We start from the raw sequence: 12,706 nt of genomic DNA on the forward strand, positions 1-12,706 counted from the left end.
CAGCGTGGTAACATTTTTATAAGCCTATATTTCAGTCTGGGCTGCAATTACACAGAAGGTCCATCACCCCTTTTGCTAATATGTCCTGGATTCAGAAGTTCACAGGAACTAGAAACACTGATGCGCCCACAGTCTGAAGAGCTGTTCTCTGTATGCCTCACCTCGACATCTCTCATCTCTCAATTTCACAAATACAAACTCATAAAAACACAAACACACTTATACATATATTTTTATCCTGGACATGACAGCTCCAGCACACTTTGACGCATTTCCTCCTCAGTCTCCAGCCACCACTGCACTTGTACTGTTATTTTTTTTCTCTCTTTCCCACTTCTTTTTCTTGCCTCCATCTTCCCCCTGGGCTTTCTAATATGCTGCAAATGTCACATTCATGTCACCTCTGTGTTTAAAACCAAATGCACCTGTGTGTCAGAGGGCACAGCTGTGTGAGAACAAGTGAGCTTGGACTTTTAAAATGTGATAACAGCCGCAGGCATTAGAAAAGAACATAAAAGTGGACTCTGAATGCTTACACTTTCTTTGCTGTACATCTGCAGCATTTGTGCACAAGGCTAAAAGCTGCACATTATAGATAAATAATGCTTGACCTGAAAGTGTATGAACTGCTTTATGTTGACGTGAAGGAAAGATCCTGCTACATACTATATTTTCAGTCAAGTTAAAGTGGTAGAAGCTGACTTAGAAACAATACAGCAGTTGCACTGAAAGAGTCATGGGCATAGGAAGTCCCTGAATAATGTCTGTAATATAATAATGACTTTAATGTAATGTTCCTTTGACACGCAAAAGTCAAAACAATCACACTGTGTTATGGCTGGGAAAAGAAAATAATTAATTTAGATATCAGTTTTGAAGTGTGGGTTGAAGCTCCTCAGGGAATCTTTGGCTTGGGGAGGCACGAGCGACTCAGAGGGATCAGGAACTTAGCTGACTTCAGGTTTTTCGGCGTCCCCTGGTCGGGCTCCTGCAGGCTGGACTCAGTGCTCCATTGATTCCTGCAAGGCTCTGATGCTCGGCGAGGCTGAAGCAGTGAAGTGCGACTAAGACTTGGAGCGTGTGCCTGAGGTCCTGTGTTAAAGCAGGGAAGGCCTCTGGTTGGAGGGGGCAGCTGCTTGCTGTGGTCGGCCAGTGGGCCGGAAAAAGATCCCGAGCTGCCTGCGCCCCCTGGCTTGAGTGCCGGGAGAGACACGCGCTTGTGAAGGCGAGGAGGCTGCAGCATGCGAGGGCACGTCGAACCAGCAGCAGGTCTGGGAGTGATAGAGTTCTGCAGTTTCACAGCGGGCGTTCTCTCCTCATGCTGTGCTGCACACAGAGCTGCTGTTGCTGGACTGTCTCTATCGGTTACCCCCCGTAGAGCCTCAGAGTCTAGGCGGTGCAGGTGGGTGCCGAGCGGATGACTAAGCTCGTCCAGGTCTGCTGTCCCGGGCACGTCCACCATATGGTCCTTAAGGGGACGGTCAGCATCTATCTTGGTTGCTTCCTCTGATCTGCTCCGTGTGAGGTCACTGCGGTCCTCGGTGAGGGGAGGTTTTACTATTCTTCCCTGGTGGAGGTGCTCGCTGTGGCAGGGGTTGAAGGGCTGTAGTATTTGAGGCTGCAGAGAAGAGAAGAGATCTATTAATGTTTAAAAAAATGTGTAATAGTTACAGTCAGGTTCTGAGGGGGGCAGGACTTGCTTTTATCATGTTTTAGGATACACTCATTCTAAAAGTCATTTTTTTAGTATCTTTGATCCCTGATGAATCAAAGCTTTTGAATAGTTTACAGTTGGAGAGAAAAATCTGAACCATAAATCCATTTGAAATGTTCTGCCTTTTCATTGACTTGTTTATTTACTCTTTAATATCAAAGCCTGTTCCCACCGCCAGCAGCTTAACCATTCCGAGAATTGGAGAGGAAAAGTTACAGAGGAAGCCCTGATTCAGCACTAACAAACAAGCAGAGGAGAATAACCTTGCCTGGAATCTAGCGAAGTCTTTGATTCGTTTTTTTTTTTTTTTTTTTTTTTTAAATCGCTGTTTGTAGAAAGGCTTCAAAACATTCAAACTGAGCACTCCGACGCCTGGTGCCAGCATGAGAACGTGCTGAGTTGTTAACCACATGAAACCGTGGTGTTGTCCTACATTAGGGGACATACTGTACAGGGTATAAACACAAAGTCATAAACATCTGATTAAATCCTTCAACAGCCCTGCAACAATGACTGTTTTAGTGAAGCTTGTTTTGTCAAATATTTGTGTTAGAGAGCTGCTAATTATCCAGCACAAGACAACCTGTAAGAAAGTTTTGATTTTACAGGTGCTTTTTTTATGATTCCATTTCAATCATGATTCAATCACAGATTACAGATACTTTCATCTGACGTTATCAATTAAAAAAAGAAATGTAGATCACTTTACAAGTTGTAACACTATGTTTCTAGATAATATTTGGTGCCTTAAGATCACAGCACCACATTTACAGAAAGGCAGCAGAATACGAGATCAACAGTCCTTATTAGTCTGCACAACCACCAGCAAGAGCTTGAGGTGCTCAGGTCAGAAATTGAAGTCAATATTGAAATATATGAATATATTATTTAGTAAAAAAAAAAAAAAAAAAAAAAAAAAAAAAGTTCATTTTCTGAATAGCTTATGAACTCAGTATCTCTAAAACACTTGATCCTATTACTAATTTTAAAGACAACATCTGTGAGGCGTGCATAAACAATTAGTCGGTTTAATCCATCAGATTTCATGAGATTTCTTTTTTTTTTTTTTTTTTTCAAACATAAAAGATCTTCAGCTTCACAAAACCCAGTTTAAGTAGGAACATAAAGGCTGTGAATCAAATGAATCTCAGAGGACATTAGTATATTTAGCTGTGCAGGTCAAGCTGTGTCGCCTGTTTCCACCATCAGTCATTAGTGTTGTGAGAGGGAGTGGATGTTCGAGGCCACAGCTCCATCTCCTGGTGCCGTGCCACAATGCGTCCTCTGAACTAACAACAAAATCCTCCCACAATCCTCTCACAGTCAGTTCTCACATGCAGCCAGAACATATTGTTTTTAGATTTCAAAGTTTGCCTTTAAAGACCTCTTCAGTAGAAAATGTTTCTGCATCTTGCAACAGCTGTGATTAGTCTGTCGCTCAAATCAGCAGCATGTCATTTAGCCTCTTTTTTTAAAGCTGTGACGTACTGTGTCTTATTCCTGACTCACACAGTTCAAAGCTAAATAAAGACCTTTATTACAATCAACAAACAGTAGGTGTCAAAGTAAATCAACAAAAAAAAGTCTTATTTTCTCAGAACAAAGCAAAGCCCACTGAAACATCCCAGATACTTGTGCTTCTGTAAATTTGTTAGGAGAAAAATAAGAAGCTGAAATGTCCTTTGCAATAAGAATGCTGGGAGACGTATATGACACCCTTAATTGCAAAGCTGTGTGTAAAGCCAGCCCAGCTGTCAGTGAGGATGACATGCAGTAACGACAATATAGAGTTCCTGTAACAATTATTTACATCAACAGCTGTCTGCTACAGAAACTAATAATTAGCATAAATTCTTTCAGCTCTTCTTTGCATTGCCAAGGAGTAAATATCTGTAATCTCTCATGGACGGTAGCAATCACTTTAACACAATGAGTAAATAACCAAGAAATGCACCAATTATGAGCACCTGGCAGATATCAAAGCCTAAAATTACTATTCTCATCTGCAGCCTCTCTCCCCTAGAAGAATGGCTGTGTGATCAGAAATACACCATGCAAGAATCTGAATAAGAGTGTATATCCTCCACATTATGTCTGCTTGAAGACAATTTGAGTGGGAAACACTGTTGCACTCTATTTCAAGGCCCGATCAGATTTCGTAGTATCATTGAACAAAAATGATGTAGGATGTGTGATAACACAGATTTCTCTTTTGCTCGCTGTGCCGCTTGGTCTCTTCCGATAGAATGAGAGTGAGTACGCAGGACAGCAGTAATACACATTCATGTCCAATAGGATAAGGGAAACCTTAGAAACTCCTTTGAAAAACACCTCACATCCGAATGTTTCAGGGCAAACACTTTGAATAATAAAGCAACTGTTTGATGAATAAAACAGAGAGACAAATCCACACAGAGATTTACCACCGCATGCATAACAGTTCATACATTCTTAATTTGATTGAAAGGGAATATTAAAAAGAAAAAAACAACACAAAAATCTAACTAAGCAGAAGAAGTAAAAGAAAACACGATACAAAATGACAACTTCACTGACACAGTATCTGTAAACTCCAGAGTATACTGAATGTCAAAGTAAATAAACACAGGATTAAAACTCAAAATCAACTCAAAAGTAGAAACATGCAAACGCAGATGTCCAAGAACATGCCACATGACGCCAACTCACAGCCCAGCGTGCAGGAGCAGAGAGCTCCATATTGACTCCATGTTAAAGAAAGGTGTTACTGTACCACGCTGTGTCATAGAAGTACTGCACTAGGTGCTCCACTCCTTGCAATAGTCATTCATTGACAGGAGGCAAATGTACGAGAGAGAGAGAGAGAGAACATGGGAGATTCGATTTCAGATTTTGAGAATGACAGAGTGGAGGGAAGTGATGAGGGGAATGAAGGGTTAAAGGATAGAGGGAGAGATGCAGGGGGGAAAGAGAGAGTACAATTCTTGCTCATTTGAGAATTTCCAATATCTATTTTCTACTCTAGAAAGCTTTAATTACGGCAAGAACCCGTTTCCTGATTCGTTAAGAGCAGCAGCTCCCAGTGGGTGCTGAAATAATTAAAGGCTACCTCCCTTTGTTGCTCATTTTATAAATATGATGGCACATTGTTCTGACTATATCCAGACAAGCTCAAGTAAACTAACCTTCCCCCACTTCTTTTTTCTCTTCCTTTTGAAAGACAATCTTTTGATACTGTGTTTTTCTTAATTAGAACTTGTTGTGACTGATGAGGGAAAAATATGCTTGAATTGAATTCTGAGCTCATATTTGTCTAAGTTGTTGATAAACACAGGAGCACTGCAGAGCAAATAAAAACTCAAGATATACAAAAAAAAAAACCTTGTGCCACTGTTTTCACCTTGTTGATACAAAACTGAGCTCCGCTGGGATAAATCAAAGGAACAACACCCGGGTATTCTTATTTATTTCTTTGCTCCGCGCTCTCTCACAGAGGCACGTTTTCTGATGTCTATTTATCTGTCATCTTTCCCTCTACCTGTCTCCCCTGATTGCTACCTTCTTGGTATACTGTGAAGCAAAAAGCTTTGTTATGGGACTCACTGAGATAGGTGAGCTTGTTGTGACTCCGCTGTCATTGTTTATGCACTCTTATCTTTCTCAATGAATTCAGTGAGTGAAAGTTTTATAGAACTCGGGAGAATGTTTCATACTTCACTTTTTTGTATCCGTGGCAAAGATAATTATAGTACATTACAGTCCTATGTAGTATTTGTCAAATACAGAATATACATTCTCAGTGAAAGGAACTATTATGCACTTATATTATGCTTACATTACACTCCTTATACACTCCCCTATTATGTTTGATTGTATAAAAAATATAGGATTGGAGCAACGTGAAGAAAAGAAATGCAGGTTTCTGCAGGGTTTAGAAAATAATTTAGAGGAAGACTTTCTGACTAAAGGAAAACACACAAAGGAGAGTGGAAACGATAAAAGAACAGCATAGGAAACGGAGTTCAGTAAATTACAAGTGAAGGGACAAGAAGTTAGACAATGTTTAGTAGAACAACAAAGAGAAACTACTTTGCGTGACACTAATCGTGTTCCGAATTAATCTTAAAGAAAACAAACAGCTTCTATTATCATGTAAGTGCTTCTACGGTGGAACACTTTTCAGTAGTTTAGAGGGTATGGACGGGAGGGAACGCAAAACTTTCCCATGCTATCTAGCCACTCGTGGCATGTTGTCTTATGAAAAGATGCAGAAGAGGCAGCAAAGGATGTTAGTGACTCACTCTGTCTGCGCTGGGGCATGCTGGTACGGGTCAAGCCCTGGTGCTGTGCCTGCCACGGGGACAGCAGAGGGGTGGGCAGCACACCCTACGCAGAGAAAAAACACAAAGGACAAAAGGCATGACATACCGCAACACACACACACACACACACACACACACACACACACACACACACACACACACACACACACACACACACACACACACACACACACACACACACACACACACACACACACACACACACACACACACACACACACACACACACACACACACACACACACACACACACACACACACACACACACACACACACACACACACACACACACACACACAAAGAGGCATGCTAACATAGAAAAACACTCTCACAGGCATAAATACATTGTTAATAAGAATTAAAGAGCAATTACTATAACAAACAGGCCAACATGCACATGTGTACTTACACACAGAGCCCCAAACACCAACAATCAATTCCATGCTTTAATATAAACACATGTAAATGAGAGAGAACTGAACCATAACATGAAGTCATAAATAGGTGGAAAATATTTCCTCCCACACTGTCTGTGTTTCTATTCTACTTCTTTAGGCCACATGCATGTACATAATGATTTTACTGAGTGAAATACTGAACCCACACTCTTTAAGGCAACATAATTGTCTGAAATAGAAAAGTCATGTTGGGCGGTTCGGGGAACATTTGGAGCTCTACCAGAATTCAAAACGATTTTCCTGTGGATTGAATCGTTTTTGGATGCACTACAATTAAAGCCATACATGTATCAAAGGACAATTTGAAATTGATCCCAGTCTTTTTCAGGTCAATATCTTCAAAAATGATCACAACATGCATATGCACATATCTTAAACCAACATGCTAATCGGTGGTCAGCTTCAGTGTGTTTGAAGTCAGGAGGGGCGTGTGATTCCTTCATTGACACTTATTCCCCGCAGCCTTATTTGCACCTACATGTGATGTGCACACGACTCTTCTACATACCGATCCAGGTGGTTTGTCAGAAAGTCTCTAAGAAAAGTTTAACAAATAAGCCAATGCACAGACATAGAAGTGTACTGATCACACTTCTAAGTTTTTTAACTCATCACTACACCAGGACATTCTGAGTACTAATAGAAGACTGAAGGAAAAAAAACGGGTCTCGACACGTTCTGCCATTTTAATGTGTTTGAGTCTATAAAACTCAGGAGCATGTTTTCCCAACATTCACACCCGTTCACATAGATGGCAGATGCTGCTATGTAGTGTCCATCAGTATTAACTAATCCATTCATTCAATCATTCGCTGTTTCTCCCAGGGCCAACAGAGTTTGTTTTCCTTCGTTATGTATTTTGTAATGCTTTTTACAATAAAGTAGAGTCAGAGGTATTTTGAAGCATTCCTAGTGCCTTGCCTTTAATCCAGTATAGAAGAGCACTACAGAAAGGAAAACCGTTTTCATAGGTGAGCTAACTAAAATAGACCACCACACAGTTTCTCCTGTTAACTTTAATAAGCTTAATATTCATTCAGTTAAGGGACTTTTACCTCCAGGTAGAAACACACAGGGTGGCATCCACGCAAGAGTGCCTTCATACACATGCATCATCCCAGTTCAAGCACGACATTGAAACAAACTTCACTGTAAACAACATGGTGCATGATCACATCTCCCATTAATGGGGCGCCAGATAGCGTAGCGGTTATGCGACCCCATGTATGGAGGCTATGGACCTCGTCGCAGTGACCCATGGAATCCGGCCCCCAGCCCTTTGCTGCATGTCATCCCCCACTCTCCTCCAATCATTTCCTGGCTCTCTTACTGTCCTAGCTAATAAAGGCAAAGAACTCAATCTATTCATGTCTCATTTTACTGTTCTACAAAAACAGTATATTCCATGCCATTTCTAAACACATATGCTCTCTAAATGAGCCACTTTTTGTTCAGAAATTTAGTTTTCATCCTTTACCTAAGCACACAAATGTTTCCCTGAAAAAATACAAGCTCTTTTCTTGACTCCATACCAATCTTAAGGTTAGGCAATTCAAAGGTCCTAGACTCCTATTGGAGAGGCAAAGTGAAGGGGCAACAGGGCCATCACGATGAGCACACAGAAGGACTAAAACCTTATCAAACGCTAACTTTCCCTCAGCTCTACTGAGAGGGCAGCTGCTCAAATGGGGCTCTAATATATAAGAGAGAGGCACTGAATCTGGATGGGGGGAGGTGAAAACTAGAAGGTAGATGAGAGAAAACGAGAAGGGGAAGGCAGTAACTTCCCAGCAGGACCAGCCCTAGCTATTTCAGAGCCCTCCTAGTGCGACTGCTGGAGGAGAGAGGAATGAGTTTCCCTGATCTGCTCTCGTTCATGTCCCTCCCTGAACACCAACACTTGTTTCAGCAGGAGGTCTGAGCAGAAGCCTCCTGTAGAGGAGTCATTTGCAGAGAGGAAAACTTGAGGTGATGAGAACAAGAGGGCATTTTGGAGGGCTCTTGGATGATTCTGACAGTGTCTGGCAGCTTTATTAGACCTCTGCAACAACTTAGCCTGTCAAATTTTACAGGTTCCATAGCTGTAAAGATTCTCCAGTGACAGGCTGACAGAGCTTCACGGGGGCAGTGAGACAGAAATTGGGAAAGATAGAAAGTTTTCATATTCAATCAATTTCAACAAAACTTCATTCATGCATTTCTTGCCCACCCTCACAGAGACCCTGGGCTGGGTGCCTAGTAGAAATACCTAGATTTCGATAAACACAACTTTTCACTGGAAGGAAAAATCTTCCCTGTCCTGTGGTTGCACTCACGGCTACCTTGTGTTGTTCGTCCTTGCACAGTTGGGGTGAAATAGCCTTGAAAACCCAAATATAAAATCGTACAACTTCTTCCCAGTATGAATGTGTCTTTTTGCCTATTGGACGGAGGTCTGGGTATAATGTTAGTCCCTTCACACCACTGTAATGCAGTCAAACGCAAGTTCTTGATTCTTCAATACCACAAAACAATCTTTTTTATTTAAATGATTAATATCAAAAGTGAAGAAGCTTTAAAAAAGTTGGTGTTGCCGTGATATTGAAATGATCTGATTTTAAATCCAATCATATTGTTGTTTAAAATCTGGTATCCAACAATCCTAGTCAAATAAAGCTCCAACTAGTGATCAGCTACCCTCAGACTCATTTGTGCCAATTTCGTAGTGGAAGGAAAATGCTTTTTGAAAATGTTTGGGTTCAGGTGGGACATGTTGCAAACACAGATATTGTGTCAAATATGAGAACGGCAGATTGACCAAAATTGTGAATTATCAAAAAATAACGCACTTTTTTGTTTTGCCTATTGTGTCTGCATTGTTATTGCATCTTACATATTTATCTCTTATCCTGTAGGCCAAGTGACAATAATGATTTTCATTTTAAAAAGAAAAGGATGATCATAATCTCTTTCAAAAAAGAAAAAGAATTATGTAACATTTCCTTGTTTTTTTTTCCAGTGTCTCTAAATTTCACTCCAGTCCTATTCTACCTTCATAACTGTATTCTAATCACTACAGACTGGGATCATGTGTGTAACCAAAACGGCTCAAGAAAAGCGAACATTTACTTCATGTAATTTGGTTTTCAGAGGGGGGGGTTCATCAAAAGGTTTGCGCTTACAAAGGGTTTAAAAAATATATTGAAAAGAACTGGAGTGAAATGTGGCTTATGAAATAATAAGGAATAAAAAGGAGAGTCCAATGATGGAAAAGAAATAAAAAAAGAACAGCTGTGTTTGAATTATCACTCCCCAAATAAATAGCAGTCATACCAGTAATTGTATTGGTGGTACGTTCACTGGAGGCCCATCTCGTAGTGAAATGGACTCTCAGGATTCGTTAAGCTACGTCGTCTGTGCAGAGTCCCAACAGCAGATGGTGAAACTTGGCAAAGTAGGACAAGTACTTAAAAGTCAAGTTAAAAGTTGTTCTTTTCCATCCTGCAATGTTTTCGTTAAAAAAAAAAAACAACAGTGTTTAGCAGGAACCAGGATGCTGTGCCCTTAAGACGGCCTCTCCCTGCTTGAATCCGCTAATCCACTACACAGAGCTCCTCGTGCTCGACTTCACCTAATACCTCAGGTATAAGTGCGATGTCTCATTTCACTGACTTTGGCGGTTAAATCCTCACCTGTCCAAGCTCACTCTGCTGTGCGTTGTGTATTAATGAGTGTGCATGTGTAGGTAAGTGTGTGATGTGTGTGTGTGTGTGTGATGCAAGGGGGCAGACAGAGGGGATGTGGGTGGAGAGGGAAAAGTCAGGATGTGAGAGGTGAAAACTTGTTCTTTCAACGGGCAGCTTAACACTGATCACTAACCTTCAATCCTTCTTTCTGTCCTTTCCCTATTCTCTCTCTCCTCTTTTACTTTCTCTCTCCCCTCTGGCAGCAAATTGATCTAATTACATCTGAGGTAAGAAGAACATAGGTTATGTCAGAGAAAGAGACAAACACAAAGGGGATGAATGAATCAATGGAGCAAGAAGAAAAGAAAAGAAAAATAGCAGATTTGGAGAGCAGGAGCGATTTAAAGACTCGGAGGGAGGTGGGGTGGGAAGAGGAGAAGAAGAAGAAGAAGTAGAGGATGTTTAAAAAGCAAAGAGAGAGAGTAGGAGGGGAACTGCAATTATCTTTTCCGTCTGCCACTGATGAAACACTGCCTATTGTGTTGCCATTGTTGCACCGCTGCGGCTCATCTGTTTTTGTTTGTTTATCTGAGTTATTAATCTGATGAACTCATTGTTCAGTCACGCTGCGTGTGCCCTGCACTTGAGTACAAAAGATACGTGGGGCACATCCCACTCACAAATGTATGCACACAATCAGGGTCTCCTGCTCACACACAGAACAGAAAAACCATTAATAGATGCACACACAAACACTGCCTAGTTTTCCAACTCCACATCCACAATGACTACAATTATAACGCTCAAATGTACTTGTTGTCAAAGGAAGAATAGGCAGAGAAATTATATCTGCTGTAGGGATTGCTCTGGGGATCTATTCAAAAAAGATGATTTTTCTATATGAGAAGTGTTTTCTGCTGTCATATTACACATGCATCCTGCTGTAACAAGTGTGTCCTGTGTCTTTATCTTGTGCATTGGCAGACATAGATGATTTCATCAGGCTTTTATTTCCTGAGCATGCTTCTGGACTCAAAATTGAATTGGAGACAGATTAAAATGGAAAAGCTGTAGGAGCTGGTGCCCAAAGCAGTTGGTTAGGATATGTTGCCAAAGCCTTCCTACAGACTGAAGAGACATTAGGAGATAAGTACAATCCTGGTCTCCAAAGAAAAATTCGATAGAACAGCCTATAGAGAGATAGCCCACAATCTTTTTTTGTTCCTGAGAAAAAGATGAGAATGAATGGCTCACTTGAGGGGAATATATTAGCCTCATGAATTTTAAACTGTGCAACAACAAATACGTTTCCTTGAGTGAGAGTCCGGGGCTCAAAGGCCACAAGTGTTCTCTTTTCCCCTGAAGTTTGTGTTCAAGTTGTTGGCAGGACTCAGCCAGGACTTCACCTCTAGACCTCCAAGTGTCAGTGTATAAAGTTTACCCTCAAGGCAACTGATGAGGAAACAAGATATCAGCTTTAAAGGTAAAAAAAATAAATAAATAAAAATAAAAAGATTAAAGCTCCTGGCCTCTAACATCGAAAAGTATTCTTGGCTGATCCTTTCAGCTTAGCACTCAAAAATACTTTCAGAGGGCAAGAGGCACTCCAGTTCTGTGATACGGCAGCACTTTAAATGTCAGAGGAATGGAAAAATCAACAGAAAAGGGCATATCAGAGGGCAAGAGGGAAGGAAGCTAGAAAAATGACACTAGATAATGAATTTGGGCCTGTAAGTGTGTGTCAGAGATGTCCTGAAAAAGTTAGATTAAATAGATTCAGACTCAAGGAATGTTCGAAGAGTGTGGCGAAAAATACTAATACTTTTGAATAAAATGGCAAGAGATAAAAAAGCGCATCACCGGAAAGAAAACATTGGAAGATTTTGGTGCAGCTTTGTATGAGAAACACTGTAAACCCAATCTTACTGAGGGTGCAAAACCTGTCAGAGCGACACCCAAAGCTTTGATACCATCCAGAAATAAGAAGCAACACAGAGAAAATAACAGCCCTTTCTCTCTGTTGTATGTTTACCAGCTGCTCTCTTTTCTTGTTTGCTTGTCAAAAAGCGAAAACGAAGAACCTAGAGTGCGGCTTTTCTAGAGCAACTGCATGCCCTTCAAAGGAAAAGGTAGCTTACATAATGTGTAAACTGAAAAACACAGTGCAGGAAAAAAGCCCCCAATTGGGTGGTGGAATAGAAAAGGAAGGGAGAAATCAGGGTGGTAGCAAAAAAAAAGGAGAGAAAAGCTCACAGAGTATTAGTGTATTCAAAGTTTTAGTGAGCTAATATACACCAGGTACACTAGGTCACAGGTACAGTACATGCTGCCACCATGGAGATGATTCCCACCGTGCACAGCTAGCCTTGCTTTGATGGTTGCCATGGCAACTGTTAAACCATATGCTCTTGTGGTAAGCAGGGGCCTGCTGTAGTTAGTGAGCCTGCTTTTTTTTCAGTTATTATTTCCTCTGTAGTTGATGTGTTCTGCATTTTTTTTAAACACTTTATTAACACATTTAATACATCCTACAGGCCACACCTAAT

The 12,706-nt window shown here is 40.9% G+C and overlaps 1 protein-coding gene across 1 annotated transcript in view; it reads right to left on the bottom strand.

The window, feature by feature from the left end:
- Positions 1 to 1,411: 1,411 nt before the first annotated feature.
- Positions 1,412 to 12,706, bottom strand: part of ccser2a (coiled-coil serine-rich protein 2a) — a gene marked incomplete in the record, with an annotated part of 48,497 nt that continues 37,202 nt past the window's right edge. Inside the window, 3 exon segments of the mRNA XM_065959378.1 lie at positions 1,412 to 1,618; positions 4,467 to 4,506; positions 5,995 to 6,079. Coding sequence (XP_065815450.1) covers positions 1,558 to 1,618; positions 4,467 to 4,506; positions 5,995 to 6,079 — 186 coding nt within the window.

This window comes from Labrus bergylta, chromosome 10 (genome assembly GCF_963930695.1).
Source record: "Labrus bergylta chromosome 10, fLabBer1.1, whole genome shotgun sequence".
In the NCBI taxonomy this organism is placed as follows: domain Eukaryota; kingdom Metazoa; phylum Chordata; class Actinopteri; order Labriformes; family Labridae; genus Labrus; species Labrus bergylta.